This window comes from Siphateles boraxobius, unplaced genomic scaffold (assembly GCF_051911475.1).
Source record: "Siphateles boraxobius isolate OS27281-9 unplaced genomic scaffold, OSU_SipBor_1 6, whole genome shotgun sequence".
Taxonomy (NCBI): Eukaryota; Metazoa; Chordata; class Actinopteri; order Cypriniformes; family Leuciscidae; genus Siphateles; species Siphateles boraxobius.
Window position 1 is genome coordinate 34,837,031 of NW_027509186.1, and position 21,910 is coordinate 34,858,940.

The following is a 21,910-nucleotide window of genomic DNA, read 5'->3' on the forward strand; positions in this document are numbered from 1 at the left end:
TACGAAGGAAAGGTGCCACTTAAAGCTATAGTATACGATGTTAAAAATCGTTCGAGAAAGCCTGAGACGTTAGGGAAGTTTTAAAAAACTCATCCGGCCCCTCCACACACACACCCCTCCCCTCTGTGCTACCTGATCCCTCCCACCGGGAAACGAATTGAACAACGTAGCTCAGAGTCAAGCTGTGATCACCGGTAGTAAACATCGGACACACATCATATGTAAAATTGCCTTTAGACACTTGAACTTAGTTGCTTCATCAACAATTCAATGTCACGTTTGAGTACACGTCAACGCAAGATTAGCAACACATGAAATGTTCTAAACTCATTCTTTTTTCTATTCATATTGTTAGGATTGTACTATATAACCATAACCAGCATCTAAACGAGGATATTAATAATGAACAATCTTTGAAATCGTATACCATAGCTTTAAACTTCCAAAATACATTTATGTTTGCGCAAATCATTTTCGGACAGACTGTTTTGTGAACGAGGGTCAATTCAAAGCAGGTCTTGCTTCAAAGTTAATCCTCAAGTGCGGATCGTTGCCTACTGTTCGTGATCCAACGTCACCTCCAGTAAAAGTAAGTGTATTTTATGATTTTTGAGCAAATAGTCATTTCAGTCGATGTCAGCCAATTCAACAACAAATGCGTATAAAGTTGTCGTCGTAGGATGTCTGTGTATATAATTTGAACCTTGTTTGTATAGTGTGTAACCACACGTTTATAAATATATTTTTTAAAGATATTTTATTAAAAACTGTGCATGTTTTCTGTAAAGACAAGACATCAAAATTGCTATGTTTATACAAAGGCCAGCACATCGACACGAAGCTGTAGAACGAGGGATATTGGCGTGCAGACAGAAACATCACATAAATGTAATTTCGTTTTGTACGTAGCAAAGTTTATCACAGTATTTGTGTTTGTAGTTTCAAAAAATTGCGCCAACGTTATCACAGTTTGTGTGTGTCTGTGTGTGTGTTGCACATCCATAATTGCAAAGGGGACGCAATTGCAACTCTATAAGTACATAACTGTATCAAATAACCATTCCGAGACGTCCTGGTCCATTCTCATTTGTGTTTCTTCTGCCCGGAGTCTCTTCATCATCTGGGTCTGATTCCGGTTCAAACATGTACGGCTGAATGCCATACAAAACAGTGGGTCTCATCTCTCACTCTCAGCCATTCTGCTTCTACCGACTGTTTATTGCCATGGGTATGCAAGTTACGCCCTCATCCAAAGGCAGGGCGGGGATATGCAGTTCATTTACATTTAAGGTGGTACACACCAAAACAGCTCTTTTTAAAACAGGCCCCAAAAATGACATTTTCAAACGGTTATAATAAATTAACTGTGGGGTATTTTGTGCTGAAACTTCACAAATACATTCTGGGGACACACGAGACCAATATTACATCTTGTAAAAAGGGGCATAATAGGTGCCCTTTAAGATTATTTTTCTTACCCCACTGGCAGATTAAAAAAAAATTAAGTAAAATGCGCTTAATTTAGATTTTCGCCATACAGGAAACAAGACAAAATATCTTATATCACTTTTATTATATAAAAAATGCAACTTGATTTAAGACTTTTTTGATATTTGTACTTGAAATAAGATAAAAACAATGATAATAATCGCGTATGCCTTTAAAAAGGTAGAGGAAACGGAAAGAAACTCTGGGTTTACCGAAGAAAACCTCCTGCCCACCGGTTAACCGAGTAAATCACCATGGTAACTGACTCTGAGTTATCTCTCTTTTAGAAACAGGCTAGACTTACTCTGCTTATACTCGGGTTTGAGATACCTCCCATTCTGAAGTGGAAAACCCAGAGTTTCCCTCCTTTCAGGGTTAACATACTCTGAGTTTTCACTAAACCTCCTTTCATGAAAGGCCTCTTGACACATAATGCGTTTCATTACATGAAACTTATTCAACTCTGGAGCTGGTTAATGTGAAGCTCTGATCTCTCGCATGCAGACTGAAAGGCCGATTTAATTCTTGTAAATAGTCTGGCAGAAACAGAAGTGCTGAAAAGCAGCGAAAAACATACAAAACGCATCTACAATGGGAAAGAGCTTTGCGATTGACTGTACAACTACATTTGACAAGAAATCAGAGGTTTATTTTAAATTTTTACAGATTGCCGAAAGCTACAGAACAGAGAAGAAATGGATCGCTGCAATTCACAGAAACAACTGGACTACAGGCAGCGAAAGGTGGATTTGCAGTTATTTTTGTGTCAAAATGCTGAATTTAGGGCTAAAATCATACTCTATAATATTGTATTGTTATATAATGTATTGACAATTCATCAATTAAATATTTACCATCGGGTATTCTGCATAATTTGATGTATTTAAATAAACACTGACAAAAAACTATACAAGTTTTAAGGCTGGACGATATGATGATATATATAACATTGATATAAGTGATCACATGGATTAAGACCTACTTATCAGAAATGTTATTTATATAAATCGTTCACAGGCTAATTTGCTTTATGAATTTCCCCGGCGTCGAAACATGATTCCTGACTGCATGTCAATATCCATTAATCACTGGATCTTTCGTAAGTTGTAAGGAACACTATATCAAGTTCAATCTTTAGTTTAAACTAACAATCTTTTGTTTTACTCGCGTTTTCGCAGTTTCCCCTATTAAATCCAGTCACGCAGCAGCTCTTCTGCCACTCAGTCCGGCTGAGGAGGCGTGTTCCTGCGGGAAAGTGACATCAATGCATACCCTCTATTGGTCGATCTCATGTGAGTGACAGGTTGCCCCGCCCTCACGCATCATCAGAGAAGAGATGTCAGTTGAAGTTATTTTGATTCAAGATTATAACACATGACATGAATTTAAAGTGATTGTTCAACCAAAGATGAAAATTCTGTCATCATTTACTCGGCCTCAAGTTTTTCCAACCCTGTTTGAATGTCTTTCTTCTGCTGAACACAAAAGAAATCTTGAAGAATGTGGGTAACCAAACAGTTGATGGACCCCATTGACTTCCATAGTATGGAAAAAAAATACAATGGAAGTCAATGGGCCCACCAAATGTTTAGTGATAAAAAATGATTTTCATTTTTGGGTGAACTATCCCTAAAAAAAAAAAAATAATGATGTTAACAAATAAATAATTAATAATAAATACTGAAATATTCCATAAATATAAGAGTTGTACATTTCATGGCGGCTAATGCTACTTACTTTATATTCATCAGTTTTGTTTCTCTGCATGTTGTTTTGCACTATTCTAATTGTGCACTGTTAAAATGTTATGCAAAAACACTGCAATTACGTCTTCGGCAATACAAATGTACAATATTATTCATACCGATAAAGCACTACAAACTAACTAACTGGATGGATGAATTTTGCTCACTGTGAATTTTGGGAAAATGCTTTTTCATATGATTTGCTACAGAGTTTGAATGTCTAAACCTCTGTCCACACTGAGTGCAGTGGTACGGCTTCTCTCCAGTATGACGTCGCTCGTGTGATTTCAGGTGTGCAGACAGAGAGAAACTCTTGTCACATGATGAGCACTTGAAAGGTCTTTCTCCAGTATGAATCCTCTGGTGGCGTTTCAGATGCCCAGGCGTAACAAAGCTCTTCCCACACACACTACACACTTGATCTCTCACACCGGTGTGTATTTTCTCGTGGAGTTTACAACTTTCCTGCAGTGAAAAACTCTTGCCACAGAAAGAACACACATAAGGCCTCTCATTCGTATGGACTTTCAGGTGGTTTTTCAGATTTGATGATGAATTAAAATCTTTACCACAATGCTCACAGTTAAATGGCATTTCTCCAGAGTGAAGGTGCAGATGATTTTTGAGACCGGTTGCATCTTTGAAACTCTTTTCACATTGAGTGCAGTGGTACGGCTTCTCTCCGGTGTGAACTCGCTCATGGGATTTCAGGTTTCCAGACTGAGTGAAACTCTTGTCACAATATGAGCACTTGTAAGGTCTTTCTCCAGTATGAATTATTTGGTGTTGTTTCAACTGGCCAACTGTTGTAAAGCTCTTCCCACACTTCGAGCACACATGATCTCTCACTTCATTATGTACTTTCTGATGCTGTTTACAACTGTCCAGGCGTGAAAAACTCTTTCCACAAACGGTACACAAGTAAGGCCTCTCGTCTGAATGAATTTTTAGGTGTTTGTTGAGATGTGACAATGAGCTAAAATATTTACCACACTGATCACAGTCGAAGGGCTTCTTTCCAGAGTGAACGGAGAGATGATTCCTGAGAGATGATTTATGTCTGAAACTCTTTCCACACCGAGAGCAGGTGTGCAGCTTTTTCAAGTTACAATGTTCCTCCTCCGCTTCATTCAGTTCTCGTCTTTGCTCTTTCACTTCCATCCAATCTAAAATAAAAATATTAAGTTTAAGTGAACCCTGATTTAATAGCAGAAATCAACAGAGATCAGATATCGGTCTGTGAGTATCAAGTATCAGATCTTTGATGTGCCAAAGGTTCTTTCTGTCATTCTCTTGTCAATGCAATTAAATCGTGGATGACAGTTGCTATACAATAATATGATAATTCAGATGCATTTTCTGTAGGGATGCACCAATATGAAAATTTTGGCCGATAGCGATAACCGATAATTTTCTATATTTGAAAGCCGATAATGGATATATTGGCCGATAAATCCAAATCTTTATATCGTTTTTGAGACTGATTACATAAACAAAAGTCTCACCATTAAATCCATGTCTCAAGCACACAATTATAATGTTCTCATAATAATTTTATGTAGACTATATGACAGACTTGCGCTATACATGTTGCACTTAACTGTATTTTCCTTTTCAAAGTGATTCCAATCATATTTTAAGCAATTTAAAAACATCATGGTGAACAGTGCGCATTTGAAGTGTCTCAACTGAAGGAAATAATTCATTATTTATCAGATTAAATATATCGGACACATTTTCTTATCGGGCCGATAACGATAACATTAAAGGGTTAGTTCACCCAAAAATGAAAATTCTGTCAGTATTTACTCACCCTCATGTTGTTTCAACCCCGTAAGACCTTCGTTCATCTTCGGAACACGAATTAAGATATTTTTGATTAAATCTGAGAGCTGGATCACTCCTCCATACTTGTCCATAGGCTTCTTCAGGGATTGAAACTTGCCAGCCCCAAAAAAGTTATTAAATACATTGTTAAAATAGTCCAAGAGACTACAGTGGCTCAATCTTATCAAGCGACAAGAATACTTTTTGTGTGCAAAAACAAACAAAAATAACGACTTTATTTCAACTATTCATTTCATCTCTGTGGGCATCTAGTCAGTTAACGTAGTGTGATTGCGTAGTGCTACGTCACACGTAGGCTCACTACTGGCCGACGCTGGTCATGTGTGTGATGCGTGTGACGTACAACAACAGAAGCGTATGCTGTTACACTAGTGAACTGACTCGAGGCCCACAGAGAAGGAAATTAATGGTTGAAATAAAGTCGTTATTTTTGTTTGTTTTTGCGCACAAAAAGTATTCTCGTCGTTTGATAAACTTAAGATTGAGCCACAGTAGTCACTTGGACTATTTTAACGATGTCTTTAATAATTTTTCGGGGCTGGCAAGTTTCAATCCCTGAAGAAGCCTATAGAGGAGTGATCCAGCTCTCAGATTTAATCAAAAATATCTTAATTCGTGTTCCGAAGATGAACGAAGGTCTTACGGGGTTGGTAAGATGAGGGTGAGATGAACAACATGAGGGTGAGTAAATACTGACAGAATTTTCATTTTTGGGTGACCTATCCCTTTAAATATCAACATATATCTGCCGATGCCGATATGGTGGGTGATATGTCGTTCATTTTCTGTATCATTTGCCATTCACATACTGCTTATTTCACTGACACAACATCTGTTTTGTTGCCTTCAATAATGGACACCAACCTGTTTGTTCCTCGGTATCTTCATGATCGATTCTGGATGGTTCTGAATCACTCGTGTCCTCAATCTCTACTTCAACAAACGCCATCTTTAACAGTCACACCGAACCTAGCTTTAACATCTGGAGTTTCCCTTCTCTTGTATGATGATATGAAAATTCCCAGTTTTTATTGATGATGTGTTGGCAGGGGCACCAGATCTGGCTAAATAAATAAATAAATATTATATATATATATATATATATATATATATACACAGTAATATATTAATCGCATATAAAACAGCTCTACATGAAGAGTGCTTATGTAACCAGGGCTTTCACAAGCATGAAACGGCACACGTTATAGCCTATTATTCAATTAATAAAGAAACTAATTAGAAACCAAACATAGACAACAGAGATTTACATTTACATTACATTTATGCATTCTCCAAAACGACAATAGAGAAACATAAGGAATTCGTCACAAAGCCAAAAGTAATCTTAGTGTACAATGACTTGTGCACTCAGAAAGATGACTAAGAAACAAGTTAAAGGTGAAATGCAAATAAAGTAATTTTTTAAGATATCCTATTCTTTTTATTGAGATCCACTCTATACACAATATGAACAGATCTAATATCTAATTCTACATGTAATTTACAGTACGTTCAATGTGCATTAACGCAACACAAACATCAATTCTTACATTAGAAAAGAAAGTTTCTAATAACATTAAGCCATAAAATAAAATCTTCTTTGTCACACAGAAATGTACTCACTCATAGTCTCTGAAGAACTCCCTGCCAACATATTAATCTAATTATTAATAAACCAAAGCTCATAATGCGTTTCATACTTCTACAGTCGCATCATCTCTTGAGTTGCTCTCTGCGCATGCGCATCCTCTTGTTCTTCTGGATTTGTATGGCAAACTCTAAAACCCTTCAGTGATTTGCTGCCACCTACTGGAAATATTTATTTGCGACCAAAAAATGAAGAGATTTGTGGAATGTCAGTTTCGTCTATCTGAAAGCTATTGTATCACACTGAGCTTTTAAGATGCAGAATTCATAAGTTAATTAGGGAAAAATTAATGCTGCTGTACACAGAAAAAGAATGTGCACATTTTCATGTAGGCTATGTCCTATAAAGTACTTTTATTTTTGTAGCAATGTGTGACATGTAAACAGAAAATTCACACGTGCATGTCAATTTTTACACATTTCTTTCATGTAAAGTATACAGTGAACAGACAATTGCCATGAAATGACACCCAGGCAAGCTCCAATATATGCTTCTAAACATGGTTGATTGGTAAGATTGTGATTCTTATTTCAGTGTATGGCAGGTCATTTGCCAATTTAGTAGAATTAAAAAGATATTTTCTCTCACACACACGCAGAATGACTCAGCTAATGCCAAATTAGGTACATTTATTAACACTGTTAAACATGCTTAATCTAATGCAATAATGTAAGCACTTTGACAGCTCTAAAAGCCATTTTTCTTGACAGATTTCGTAAACTTTACTGCTGTGACTTTGCTATTTTATAGCAAGCTTGCAAATATCTAATCTTGACTATCAGAATTGGTTAATTGTAAATGCCAGTAGGATTTACATTGAAAAATAGTTCACACAAAAATGAAAACTTTTGTGAAACACCAAAGGACATTGCAATCTAAAGGGGACACCTTGTGGCTTTAATGATGAACTGCAATCGTCTTGTTATCTTTTATCGTACAGGATAGTAAAGAGTTGACAGGAACGTGGTGACGTGACACAGAAAACCACAAATGTATATCTATACGTTTAACTGTAAAAAATTTAGGATATTTTCTTAGTATTTAATTACTGATCTAAACTCTCCTCTGCTCTATGATCCTGACAGATGAACCTGCACTAACCCCAAACGCAGGGTATAAGGGTTCAGTGAAAGTGGTGTGGACTCTGTGAAGGAGAGTCATTGTGTCAGAGACGCTGTAGAAGGACAGAGTTCCTGCTCGGTGATCCAGATACACTCCTATAATTCTAGAGGAGCATGAGGGGATTGAGACTTGCTTATTATCATGTCTGACATAAAAATTCTGTTGACAGCGGGTCAATCTCCAGGACTTGTTATTAAACCTCAGTCTGCAGTCTTTAGTTTTTCCTTTACGACGAATTCCTATGTAACAAACTGCTACAGACCAGTCATTCCCACCACACTCGACCTCCCAGTAACAGCGACTGTACAAACCCTCTCGACAAAGGACATTATAATATCCATCAAATCGCTCTGGGTGATCAGGATATTGCTGAGCTTTAACTGAATGTGATGCTTTTCTGTTCCCTTCTGACAAGATGAGGTTTTGTTGTGCAGTGTCCAAATCTAGTTGCAGTTGACAGAAATCTGATGAAGATGGAGGGACAAATAAATATTAAAATAAAGCACTACCATCCATACTTTCCCTTCACAATGTCACATTTTAATAGTTACTGATAACAATAAGTAGATTAATTATTTAATATTTTTCAATAGATAATAGAAACAGTTAATAAGTATTATTAACTATAATTCAGCAATTGTGTGAGAGAACAATATATAAAAATAAAACTCAACTTACACTGCAAAAATCCATTTGGAGTTTCAGGTTCTGGAGACTCAGAGACATGGACATTTGACACTAAAGGGGTAAGAAACACAATCGACTGCTTAATTTTTATATGAAATCTAAAATTCTGTGAATGAATCAACACCTTTTATTGATAAAAAAAATACCTTCACGAGATATTCTGGCTGATTGTTGTTGACAGACGTCCTCCAAAACCTCCTTAAACACTGAGATTGAAATGTCTTTAAAAGACAGATGAGTGTGTTGAGTGAAGCTGGGAACGTCTTCAAATGTGGGTAAAACACACACAGACTGAAAGCTCTGAAATGAGAATAATAATTCAGACTTAAAGGCACAGTATGCAAGTTTCGCCACTAGAGGTCGCTTATTCAAAACAATAATAAAGGCGTGAAAGAGTGTGGAATCATTGGAGTTGTCGACTTCACCTCCAGAGCCGGGAATCTGATGGGAGTCATGACTCTGGCAGAAATCATGTTCATGGATGAGCAAATGTATTAAAGTTTTATTAACGTTACAGTGGTATGAAGCAGAGTGGGGCCGAAAGCCGCAGGATATTTTACCTTGCAGTTTTTATTACGCCGCAGTCGACTGCTTCAGATCCTTTCTTATTGTTGTTTGTTTATTTTATGATTCAAATTGTGTTTAACGTCTGCCTCCTTCCTTGAACTTGAACTTTGTTGCAGATACATTTGATCACTTAAATTCACATTATTTTATTTGATCCTAATGAAACAGTCGAAAGTATTGAATTACTACTCAAACAGGTCACCTTATTTGAAGAATTAAAATTGTGGATCTGGATTACTCGATTAATCGATGGAATAATCTGTAGAATACTCGATTAATAAAAGAATCAATAGCTACAGCCCTATTACCTTCAGACACTGGATCTGATCATCAGTAATCAGAAGTTTGTCAATCTCTGCTTGTCTTTTTCTGAGTTCTGTCAGCTCTTGATCCAGATGTTTGAGAAGTTCCTCTGCTCGATCTATCTCAGTCTTCTCCTGAGCTCTGATCTGCTCTTTAATCTCAGAGCGTTTCTTCTCAAGAGAGCAGATGAGCTCAGTGAAGACCTTCTCAATGTCCTCCATGCTCTCTAGCGCTGAACTCTGTTGGACAGGAACAACAGCTTAAATACTGCATTTATAAGACCAATTTCAATTATTTGAAACCATTAAATAATAGGCAATAATCATAAAACCCCAAAAGTGACATTTCCAGAGAAGATTTTGCATTCACACAATGGATCGCTCTCTTTCTATACATGCACACACACCACTTTTTTTTTTTTTCATTTATTTTCTTCAATTTGCTTTTGGTATGGAAGTAAAATAATGCCAAATGTTTTTGAAACAAAAAGCCTGTTGAATTGTACTACTTGAAAAAAATATGCATTGCATTAACCCTGCTTGTATTTTAAAGTCCCCGTGAACCGGAAGTTGCAAACGACTTTTCTCCAGTGTTGTGACGTATTTCCGAGAGAAACGGAATACTAAATGAGGCAAAATAGTGTGCGTGGCTTTTTTTCCAACTAGCACCTGATTGGATCTAGAAAAGTAGGTGTTTCATTCAAACACACAGGCAGCCTGTGTACTGTCAGTTGGAGGGGCGTCGTTACGGATGTTAAGCAGACACCCAAACCGTCAAACCTACGTCATCAGGAAAGGTCCTCCAATGCAGAGGGGAGGGGAAATTTCAGATTTTGATTAAAGATTACGAAGCCAAAAAATTTTTTTGTGTGGATTGACTTGCATGGATGAATTGTTCACCACAAAACGATCAATTTAGGCAAACAAAGTAAGTATGGTCAATTTTGAATTCATGGGGACTTTAATGCATTGTATTTTTAGGGCTTGCATTTTTATGGGCTGAAATTTAGCATGGTTGAATATTTAAGCTGTGAATATTTAAATTCAAAACATTTCAAACACATTTTCATTAGTAAAATTTCAATAATCCATATTCACCTTTCATATTTCACTTCCAAAATATTCAAACTGATTAAAAATACAACCTATAATATTCAACAGGCGGTTTCCTTTCCATTTTATTTCGCTTTGCAAATTCGCTTCCACAAATTCAGTGGTTCAAATTCGACAGTAAATTCAACGTTGACATCCAGGAACTGCAGGAAAAGCAGTAGATTACCGAGCATAATCTCCATCTGCTGTTAGTCGACCTCACCAGAAGGGGGTGCAAGCGCGTGTTGTTGAAGACCAGAGCAACAGTTAGAGCAAGCCATTCATTCATAAAAACTCATTTACAACAATGTAAGTGTATCTGGGTGTAACCCGGGTTAAAAATTCATAAGGTTATAAGTGATGTTTGTAATAGGTCTATCATCTAATAATTAGAGCATATAAATAGTTTGATTAAAAAGGTTGAAATATATTCAAAAAGAAAAGTTATAATAAAAATGTTAAAAGCAGTTTTAAAATTGTTATATGTTTATTGTTTTAGGTAAGAGATAATGTATTTCTGAAAACTGTCTAAACCAGCATTTATGGGGTTAAGAGCAGGTGGGTGGAGTCAGCGCGACGAGTTGAAAGAAGAAAAAAGTACGAGAGAGTGAAGCAAACGAGTGAGCGTGACAGAGTTAATTTGTGAATTAGTAGTGCACAACCCAGTGTATAACTTGTGGCTTATGATTGTTTGCACAACAACCAGTGAGAAGAGTGACAAGCTGTATATTGAGAAACGGGAGGAATTTCTACACGAAGTTCATAGACTGTTTACTTTTGTGCTACTGCTAATGCTAACGTATAGGTTGTATAAGTATAGGTTGGAGTCCGTTCATTACAAGTGAAGGACATTTTCTAGTTAAAATTTGAGTCCCTCCGTTGAACATTTCGAGGGGTTTATCTGCTGTTTTCGACCTGAAGACAGGGAAGATATTCAGACGGAGTTTGGAGCAACCTAGATTTCTCTCGTGAGGTTACGGTGCAAGCGCGTGTTGTTGACGAAGCTGGTCTGTTGACTGTAGCAACAGTTAGAGCAAGCCATTCATTCATAAAAACTCATTTACAACAATTGAGCATGCATTAAGTTTTTTGTGATGATTATCTGGGTCAGTATACAGGTCCTTCTCAAAAAATTAGCATATTGTGATAAAGTTCATTATTTTCCATAATGTAATGATAAAAATTAAACTTTCATATATTTTAGATTCATTGCACACCAACTGAAATATTTCAGGTCTTTTATTGTTTTAATACTGATGATTTTGGCATACAGCTCATGAAAACCCAAAATTCCTGTCTCAAAAAATTAGCATATCATGAAAAGGGTCTCTAAACAAGCTATTAACCTAATCATCTGAATCAACTAATTAACTCTAAACACCTGCAAAAGATTCTTGAGGCTTTTAAAAACTCCCAGCCTGTTTCATTACTCAAAACCACAATCATGGGTAAGACTGGCGACCTGACTGCTGTCCAGAAGGCCATCATTGACACCCTCAAGCAAGAGGGTAAGACATAAAGAAATTTCTGAACAAATAGGCTGTTCCCAGAGTGCTGTATCAAGGCACCTCAGTGGGAAGTCTGTGGGAAGGAAAAGGTGTGGCAAAAAAACGCTGCCCAACAGGGAACTACACTGCGACCAAAATGGTCGCATATGCGACCTTTTGAAATGCCATTGCGACCCTAATTTTTAATGGGTCGCAAATGTATCACCGTTTGATTATTTTTGTACCTACCTAATGTTTTAGGCAATATGCTATGATTTACTATGAGCATTTATTAAAACAGAAATGTGTATTTTAAGAATACGTTTTATAACGCGCTCTGAGCATTCAACACATCAAATTGGCTTCGCGGATTCGCGCTTGTTTAACTGAGAGAACGAGCAGAGAGAGTGAAAGCCCCAGTCGCGCGCGCGCTCTCTCTCTCCCTCCCTCGCTCATAATAATGAATTGAGTTGACTGAATATCTTTGAGAATACACGATGGTAAAAGGTCGGAAGACCGAAGTTTTTTTTTTTCTGAACTACCACTGGTTGTGAATTGTGCTAAAATAACGTTGCCTCATCTTCTCTGAAAAGCTTTCCACACATTCAGATGGCATAAACAACTCTTTCAATAAACAAAACAAAAAATCTTCCTGGTGATGAAATGTTTTCTGTGTTGAGACAAATCTTGTGCGATGTCCTAAACTGCCAGGATAATCACACAACGTGTGCCGTGGTCCGTTAATGACACGTCCGATTCGCGAACTGACTCCTTTGAACCGATTCACTTTAATGAATGGTTAAAATAACAACTGATCTGTCCAACACTGAACTCAAGAGTCATTCTAGAATGATTCATTCTTTCCAAGTAGAGCTATTCAAGTCATCTGGTGAAATTGTTTTTATATCGCAATATATATCGCAGAAAAATCAAATATCGCAGTGTCATTTTTTTACCAATATCGTGCAGCCCTACTGTAAATTCTGTGGGCCTTCAATTGCAGGACTGTCCAAATTTGTAACTGCGTCAAAACAATTCAAACACGAATCATTGAAGCTTCACAATGACATATTATATTTATTTTACTTTTCCTTAAGAGTTCAGAAGTCTGCCCATCTGTGCCAACCATAGCATGGTGAAATCCAAAAGAAATTAATTTAGCACTTTATTGTGTAGGCTACTGTATTTTCTATTGCAGTAAATCTATCCCAACCATTTTTAAAGAAAACAAGAAGGCATGTGTTTTAAAAGATGGAGAGTAAAATAAAAAGCACATCTGTATGCAATACAGTTTCACTATTGGTCATTATTATCCAGAGCGGCTTACTATATAAATAATTTGTGCGACCAAATCATGTTTTGCGCTAGTAACTGAAAAAGTTAGTAGCGCAAGTGCCACCAGTGGAAAATGTTACTGTAGTTCCCTGCCCAACGAGAAGAGGTGACCGGACCCTGAGGAAGATTGTGGAGAAGGACCGATTCCAGACCTTGGGGGACCTGCGGGAGCAGTGGACTGAGTCTGGAGTAGAAACATCCAGAGCCACCGTGCACAGGCGTGTGCAGGAAATGGGCTACAGGTGCCGCATTCCCCAGGTCAAGCCACTTTTGAACCAGAAACAGCGGCAGAAGCGCCTGACCTGGGCTACAGAGAAGCAACACTGGACTGTTGCTCAGTTTTGCATGTCATTCGGAAATCAAGGTGCCAGAGTCTGGAGGAAGACTGGGGAGAAGTAAATGCCAAAATGCCTGAAGTCCAGTGTCAAGTACCCACAGTCAGTGATGGTCTGGGGTGCCATGTCAACTGCTGGTGTTGGTCCACTGTGTTTTATCAAGGGCAGGGCCAATGCAGCTAGCTATCAGGAGATTTTGGAGCACTTCATGCTTCCATCTGCTGAAAAGCTTTATGGAGATGAAGATTTCATTTTTCAGCACGACCTGGCACCTGCTCACAGTGCCAAAACCACTGGTAAATGGTTTACTGACCATGGTATTACTGTGCTCAATTGGCCTGCCAACTCTCCTGACCTGAACCCCATAGAGAATCTGTGGGATATTGTGAAGAGAAAGTTGAGAGACGCAAGACCCAACACTCTGGATGAGCTTAAGGCCGCTATCGAAGCATCCTGGGCCTCCATAACACCTCAGCAGTGCCACAGGCTGATTGCCTCCATGCCACGCCGCATTGAAGGAGTCATTTCTGCAAAAGGATTCCCGACCAAGTATTGACTATTGGGTGCATAACTGAACATAATTATTTGAAGCTTGACTTTTTTTTTTTGTATTAAAAACACTTATTTTATTGGTCGGATGAAATAAGCTAATTTTTTGAGACAGGAATTTTGGGTTTTCATGAGCTGTATGCCAAAATCATCAGTATTAAAACAATAAAAGACCTGAAATATTTCAGTTGGTGTGCAATGAATCTAAAATATATGAAAGTTTAATTTTTATCATTACATTATGGAAAATAATGAACTTTATCACAATATGCTAATTTTTTGAGAAGGACCTGTATAGGGTAGACTGTGTACAGTTGAGACACGAGTACAGCTGAGACACCTTAAATAACTTGCGTGCGCAGCATGCACAAGTTGTGATTTTTGCAGTGCACGTGTATTAGTGTCCTCTTTGATCATGGGAAATTTTAACAACGTAAACATACCCGATCCGAAGATATCAGCAAAAGTTTTTTTTCTAAGATAAGATTTTCACTTCACCATGCACACTCCACCTTATTATCCTTATGTGACTGTTAAACGTAACTGGTGTCATCACAAACGTTATTCTGTGCCCTAAAAACTGGCATATTTCATGGTATTGTGTCATGCAAGATCATTGCAAAATCTAGAGAAATGTGCCAGGTGACCAGCGGGGTAAGTTGAGACACACGTGTATCAACTGTACCCCCGATAGATTTCTATTAAGAAACACACTGTTTAGTTGTTCAGTGTTATGATAACAGGTTTAACGTCGTAATTAGCCAGCATAGGACGCAAATGAAAATAAAATTTGATATTTGTGATATTTAAACTGTGTATTATTAATAAATATATTAAATATATTGTTCCTGTTTTATATATTTTAACCAGTGCTAATTTAAATAAAATTAATGAATTTAAATGGCTGAATAAATAAACATGTTGCCCAATTGTTTTTTTCTTTATTTATTATATTTGCAATGAACATTTAGTTACCTTTACATCATTAAAAATGGGTGTCTCAACTGTACCACATATGGGTACATTTGAGACAAAGTTGAAACAAAAAGCACCTTATTTTTATGAGCTAATTGTGGAAAATATAAACTACTTATGGGTATATTGATTGATAATATCTTAGTCTACAAGCTAATGAAATGTCATGTGGCATGTCATGTAGAAATTCACTTCTTTTCAGTATCTATTTTTGTGTGAAAAATCAAATCGTAAAAAGTGTCTCAACTGTACTCAGTCTACAGGATGATAAATGAAGTTAATGAATGAAACATAAAAACAGCTTTTGTGCCTTTATCATCCTGTAGACTGAGTACAGTTGAGACACTTTTTGCGATTTGATTTTTCACACAAAAATAGATACTGAAAAGAAGTGAATTTCTACATGACATGCCACATGACATTTCATTAGCTTGTAGACTAGGATATTATCAATCAATATACCCATAAGTAGTTTATATTTTCCACAATTAGCTCATAAAAATAAGGTGCTTTTTGTTTCAACTTTGTCTCAAATGTACCCATATGTGGTACAGTTGAGACACCCATTTTTAATGATGTAAAGGTAACTAAATGTTCATTGCAAATATAATAAATAAAGAAAAAAACAATTGGGCAACATGTTTATTTATTCAGCCATTTAAATTCATTAATTTTATTTAAATTAGCACTGGTTAAAATATATAAAACAGGAACAATATATTTAATATATTTATTAATAATACACAGTTTAAATATCACAAATATCAAATTTTATTTTCATTTGCGTCCTATGCTGGCTAATTACGACGTTAAACCTGTTATCATAACACTGAACAACTAAACAGTGTGTTTCTTAATAGAAATCTATCGGGGGTACAGTTGATACACGTGTGTCTCAACTTACCCCGCTGGTCACCTGGCACATTTCTCTAGATTTTGCAATGATCTTGCATGACACAATACCATGAAATATGCCAGTTTTTAGGGCACAGAATAACGTTTGTGATGACACCAGTTACGTTTAACAGTCACATAAGGATAATAAGGTGGAGTGTGCATGGTGAAGTGAAAATCTTATCTTAGAAAAAAAACTTTTGCTGATATCTTCGGATCGGGTATGTTTACGTTGTTAAAATTTCCCATGATCAAAGAGGACACTAATACACGTGCACTGCAAAAATCACAACTTGTGCATGCTGCGCACGCAAGTTATTTAAGGTGTCTCAGCTGTACACAGTCTACCCTATATACTGACCCAGATAATCATCACAAAAAACTTAATGCATGCTCAATTGTTGTAAATGAGTTTTTATGAATGAATGGCTTGCTCTAACTGTTGCTACAGTCAACAGACCAGCTTCGTCAACAACACGCGCTTGCACCGTAACCTCACGAGAGAAATCTAGGTTGCTCCAAACTCCGTCTGAATATCTTCCCTGTCTTCAGGTCGAAAACAGCAGATAAACCCCTCGAAATGTTCAACGGAGGGACTCAAATTTTAACTAGAAAATGTCCTTCACTTGTAATGAACGGACTCCAACCTATACTTATACAACCTATACGTTAGCATTAGCAGTAGCACAAAAGTAAACAGTCTATGAACTTCGTGTAGAAATTCCTCCCGTTTCTCAATATACAGCTTGTCACTCTTCTCACTGGTTGTTGTGCAAACAATCATAAGCCACAAGTTATACACTGGGTTGTGCACTACTAATTCACAAATTAACTCTGTCACGCTCACTCGTTTGCTTCACTCTCTCGTACTTTTTTCTTCTTTCAACTCGTCGCGCTGACTCCACCCACCTGCTCTTAACCCCATAAATGCTGGTTTAGACAGTTTTCAGAAATACATTATCTCTTACCTAAAACAATAAACATATAACAATTTTAAAACTGCTTTTAACATTTTTATTATAACTTTTCTTTTTGAATATATTTCAACCTTTTTAATCAAACTATTTATATGCTCTAATTATTAGATGATAGACCTATTACAAACATCACTTATAACCTTATGAATTTTTAACCCGGGTTACACCCAGATACACTTACATTGTTGTAAATGAGTTTTTATGAATGAATGGCTTGCTCTAACTGTTGCTCTGGTCTTCAACAACACGCGCTTGCACCCCCTTCTGGTGAGGTCGACTAACAGCAGATGGAGATTATGCTCGGTAATCTACTGCTTTTCCTGCAGTTCCTGGATGTCAACGTTGAATTTACTGTCGAATTTGAACCACTGAATTTGTGGAAGCGAATTTGCAAAGCGAAATAAAATGGAAAGGAAACCGCCTGTTGAATATTATAGGTTGTATTTTTAATCAGTTTGAATATTTTGGAAGTGAAATATGAAAGGTGAATATGGATTATTGAAATTTTACTAATGAAAATGTGTTTGAAATGTTTTGAATTTAAATATTCACAGCTTAAATATTCAACCATGCTAAATTTCAGCCCATAAAAATGCAAGCCCTAAAAATACAATGCATTAAAATACAAGCAGGGTTAATGCAATGCATATTTTTTTCCAAGTAGTACAATTCAACAGGCTTTTTGTTTCAAAAACATTTGGCATTATTTTACTTCCATATCCTTTACAAGCACTGTAAACATCACTGGCATCTTCTGATACTCACTTTAAAAGACTTCAGAGCTTCACTGAGTTCCTGCTGACCTCTCTCTCGCTCCTGGATCAGCTTCTGACACGACACCTTTATCTCCTTTAACTCTTTCTGAAGATGTTAACATACAAAAAATAAATAAAATAAAAGTAGAAATATACACCTTACCAATCTCATCTTATAATTATTACATATCAGAATAAAACATTCAGTTATAGCGAGGTAATGAGGAGGTAAGATATGTATTATTATCCCCAAGTATTTAAAAACAAATAAATAAATAATTTTGATTATTATTCTCAACTAAAAAAAAATATCATCTACCTGAAATTGTAAGCATTCATTACCTTTTTACTAGTCCATTCTGAATCCACAGACACCATGTTGTGGTTTTTATGACCGTCAACCATACACAAGTAACAAATACACTGACGATCATCCTGACAGTAAATCTCCAGTAGTTTTCCATGACTGAGACAGATGTTCTCCTGAATGTTTCTGGAAGCTTCGACTAGTTTGTGCTTCATAAACGCAGGAGATTGATAGTGAGACTGCAGGTGAGTTTGACAGAAGGAGGCCAAGCACTGCAGACAGGACTTTACAGCTCTGTTCTTCTCTGTAGTGCAAACATCACACTCCACAGCAGCCGTTTGTAGGGACGTCTTCTGCAGCGTCTCCATCATCTCAGCTATCAGAGTGTTCTTCTTCAGTAGAGGTCTCTGACTGAAGCTCTCTCTGCATTGGGGACAGCGGTACGGCGGCCCCTGCTCCTTCTGGCCCCAGCAGTCAGTAATACAGCTCATACAGTAACTGTGTCCACAGGGAATCGTCACCGGCTCCTTCAGAGGATCCAAACAGACTGTACAGCTGAACTGATCCACACACTGACTCGCTGCAGATTCAGACATTTCTTTGCAGATAGTCTGTACCTCAAATAGAAACTGCTCTGCCAGAAGTAAATCATTAAAGAAAGTGCATATATCCACATGTAAATAATTAATGAAAGAGCATGTATAAAAATCTACAAAATGCTAACAGTTTTGTGAATTAATATAAAAGAATCCTAAACTCTTGATCCGTAACCAGAAGAATAAACATAAATCGTCCAAATTAGCATGGAACTCTTATCAAACTCATACAGTAATAATTGAATGCCCTTTTTTCAATGCAACAAGAAGACATAAAACAATTAATTAAGGATGTTTGACGTGCTTACCTGCTTTGACAGAATAAATATTCCCTCCTTTACAGCTTTAACCAAACTAGAAGAGTGTGGATTCTTAAGTAGAGGCTCGTGTAGCAGGGAAATAGGTTTCGTTTCTCTCGAATCCACAAACTTCCTGGTTTTCAGTGTGCGAGCGAGCGAGAGAGAGAGAGAGAGAGAGAGAGAGAGAGAGAGAGAGAGAGAGAGAGAGAGAGAGAGAGAGAGAGAATAAACAGATTGATTATGTGAAGCCGTGACTTTGCAGTTTTAATGCTCTACTCTTTTTACCCGTATCTCTTTACACCAATGATCAGTCGTTTAATGGTTTGTAATAAAATACAGAAAATGTGTTTCTTTGTTTGAAATGCTTCTAACACACTTCCAGTAATCTGTGCGTAAAATGATGTTGTATTAGAAAAGTTCGGGAGGAGCACGTTCAGATAATTAACCTAAATGAACTCAAGAGGAGCACACTCAGTTAATCAACCAATTACCGAAATAAGAGGTAGGCCTACATCTGTATAAAAAGTGAAGTCAACTCATCTTGACCTCCTGGGTTTTTGTGAGAGGATTTTTTCAAAGACTGGAGAAATTATCTAAAAGTAGGCTAAGTCCTTCCAAAGAAGTGAAGTTAATATTTTTCATAAGAATCTCTAAAAAAGTGAGACATTGTGGCTTGATGTATTTTAATAATATTCATTTTTCAGGACCAAAATAACATTCTGCACAGTGAGGAGCCAACAGGTTACAAGCTTCACATATTAAAAAAATAGCTACAATAATCAAAAAACACATTTTTTAATGGCTCGTTGTCAAGGTTGTTTCAGATCAACACCTGCAAGTGACCACTAGGTGTCACCGTTGAGACGGGTGTCGGATTGATTCGAAGCCTCGACACAATATGGCACATTTGGTTCAACTGTTTCATTGCTTCACGAAGCCTCGATCTGCCCACCACTAATTGAAAGTACCCATTAAATGATGATTTTATATATATATATATATATATATATATATATATATATATATATATATATATATATATATATATATATATATATATATATATATATATTAAGCTTAATTATATTTTAAATATTATTGTGGGATTCAATAATAGAAGGATCTTAGTAAACATCTCAAATTTGAATACTTAAATGCTTTTTTAAATGTGTTTTTGGTTGTGGGACAGCAGTTTGCACCAATTCTGTAGAATGGCCCATATATAGGCTACGATTGTGTGTTCTGTTCCCGACCCTGTCAATCAAACGCTGAATCGGCGGAGCACGCCACCTGTCGAAACACTCAGAAGCTTCATTTAGCCGTAGTCACGTGACATGGGTGTTTTGAATCACGCTTCGGATCAGTGTTTCGAAACATCTGCGCTTCGGGATCTCGCAAAGCTTCGGAACGACTGTTTCGCGTCAGCCATCCCTACTTTCAATTGGGAGGTGGCTGTCCCGAACCCTAACCCCTAAATTCCAACTTGTGAAAATGATATTGAAATGGGGTTTTTTTTTTTTCAATTTGTTCCATTGTTGTTTTTAAAAGTATCTTTTTGATTTCTTTTAAAAAGTGAAGTTTAAAAAAAACATTTATTTTATATTTTATTTTTAAATTATGAAACTTTATCTCAAAAAATGTGTCCCGCATTTTCATGTCACTACCAAAACAGTGTGTCCCTCTCTTTCATAGCCTCTCTTTCATTGTAGACAGGTACCATCATGTTGAGGGAAATGTGTTCAAAAGTCTGAAAATCTGTGTGTAACTTTAAGTAACGTCACTACCAAACACCTTTTTTTCTGCAATTAAGCAAACTTTTTGGGGTGTAATTACATAAAATTTAGTTTTCATGTGTGTACAACTGTTCAGAACTGTGATAGGTAACCATGTGCTCAAAAGTATCTAAAATTGTCACTACCGAAACAGTCATGACTGAAACATTGTTTTGGTGACAAAGGGGAATTCATAATCATTTATTTGGGGGAAATAAACAAAATTTTAGTACAGTTATGCAAATCATTAGTATCTTATGTTTTAGTAGTGTTTTAGTATGCAAGTTAAAATTATGTAATGTGATGTGGTTGCTACCAAAACATTATTGTCACTACCGAAAATGTACCGTAACGACGATCCACAAAACATGGATGTTTTTTCTAAAATAAAGTATATTGAAGTATTAACTAAGATGCTATTTTAGTGTTTGGTTCAATATATTTTCTAACTAATGAATCCTTAACTTTGAAATCAGTATATGTTACATCTGTCAGCTGCAGGTGCCATGTGCCAACTGATGGCAGCCTAGTCCCTCACCGTTTACATTAGACTCTGTTATTCCCGGACTTCATTTCCCAGAACCCTCTGCTCATTATTAGTTTATCTGTGTCAGCTGTGTCTTGTTTAATTTGATCATCACCCGGTCTATTTAAATGCCTTTTGCCTTCATTCAGGATGGAGTCTTGTTTGGTTCGGTTCGTTTCACACTCTGTCAGCATTTTGAGCCGTTACTGGTTTCTTTATATTTATCTTTTCCTGTGTTTTGGATTTCTTCTTCCTGTCTTCCTCTGTGGATTGGATTTGATTGGGCCAAAATTTGGAGCCCTCCCCTCAAACAGCACGCCAAATACGCATAACCTTTACTCCACTTAATTACATTTAAGTGTGATCTCGTGGAATAATCAAAATAATCATTAATGAGTTCATGCTTGTTGTACAATGTCATTGACATCAAAGCTTTAACATGTGATGCTTCTTGATTATAAGAACAGCAGGTTCTCTTACGAGAGTTCCTCTCGTACTGCGTAATATCTTATGCTACGGGGAAAACCTCTTTTCCACGAGATATTGAAGCCAAAAATTATCCTTAATTTTGAATTAATGTAAAACGCGTTGCGGCAGCATGCAG

The 21,910-nt window shown here is 36.8% G+C and overlaps 2 protein-coding genes across 7 annotated transcripts; both read right to left on the reverse strand.

Annotated features, from left to right (window-relative positions):
• Positions 1 to 1,554: 1,554 nt before the first annotated feature.
• LOC143715338 (uncharacterized) lies at positions 1,555 to 6,921 on the reverse strand. 4 transcript variants are annotated; one of them, XR_013195719.1, is made up of 4 exons: positions 6,705 to 6,921; positions 5,946 to 6,141; positions 1,873 to 4,399; positions 1,555 to 1,690 (listed from the first exon to the last, which is right to left on the reverse strand). XR_013195719.1 is itself a non-coding variant. In XM_077207067.1 (3 exons), the coding sequence occupies exons 2-3, from the start codon at positions 6,028 to 6,030 to the stop codon at positions 3,363 to 3,365; spliced, it is 1,122 nt and encodes a 373-aa protein (XP_077063182.1). In that variant the 5' UTR covers positions 6,031 to 6,141; positions 6,705 to 6,921; the 3' UTR covers positions 1,555 to 3,362. The 4 variants fall into 4 exon arrangements, 2 of the variants coding, with proteins under 2 accessions (XP_077063182.1, XP_077063181.1); XR_013195718.1 differs by having other exon boundaries at positions 5,946 to 6,145; XM_077207067.1 differs by having other exon boundaries at positions 1,555 to 4,399.
• A 129-nt stretch (positions 6,922 to 7,050) lies between these two features.
• LOC143715324 (E3 ubiquitin/ISG15 ligase TRIM25-like) lies at positions 7,051 to 19,169 on the reverse strand. Of its 3 annotated transcripts, none has more exons than XM_077207033.1 (7): positions 19,018 to 19,169; positions 18,149 to 18,747; positions 17,817 to 17,912; positions 9,414 to 9,647; positions 8,685 to 8,838; positions 8,530 to 8,589; positions 7,051 to 8,315 (listed from the first exon to the last, which is right to left on the reverse strand). In XM_077207033.1, the coding sequence occupies exons 2-7, from the start codon at positions 18,707 to 18,709 to the stop codon at positions 7,783 to 7,785; spliced, it is 1,638 nt and encodes a 545-aa protein (XP_077063148.1). In that variant the 5' UTR covers positions 18,710 to 18,747; positions 19,018 to 19,169; the 3' UTR covers positions 7,051 to 7,782. The 3 variants fall into 3 exon arrangements, with proteins under 3 accessions (XP_077063148.1, XP_077063150.1, XP_077063149.1); XM_077207035.1 differs by having other exon boundaries at positions 18,149 to 18,742; positions 19,018 to 19,150; XM_077207034.1 differs by having other exon boundaries at positions 18,149 to 18,711; positions 19,010 to 19,143.
• Between the last annotated feature and the right edge of the window lie 2,741 nt (positions 19,170 to 21,910).

Bases quoted from the DNA above. Each gene is read 5' to 3' on its own strand.
- LOC143715338 (XM_077207067.1), bottom strand. From the start codon at position 6,030: ATGGCGTTTGTTGAAGTAGAGATTGAGGACACGAGTGATTCAGAACCA. The intron at 4,400-5,945 runs GTTGGTGTCCAT...TTTTTATTTTAG, and splicing joins AGATACCGAGGAACAAACAG to ATTGGATGGAAGTGAAAGAG.
- LOC143715324 (XM_077207033.1), bottom strand. From the start codon at position 18,709: ATGTCTGAATCTGCAGCGAGTCAGTGTGTGGATCAGTTCAGCTGTACA. The intron at 9,648-17,816 runs GTGAGTATCAGA...CCTGTCCAACAG, and splicing joins AAGCTCTGAAGTCTTTTAAA to AGTTCAGCGCTAGAGAGCAT. The intron at 8,839-9,413 runs GTAATAGGGCTG...TTCTCATTTCAG, and splicing joins ATCAGATCCAGTGTCTGAAG to AGCTTTCAGTCTGTGTGTGT.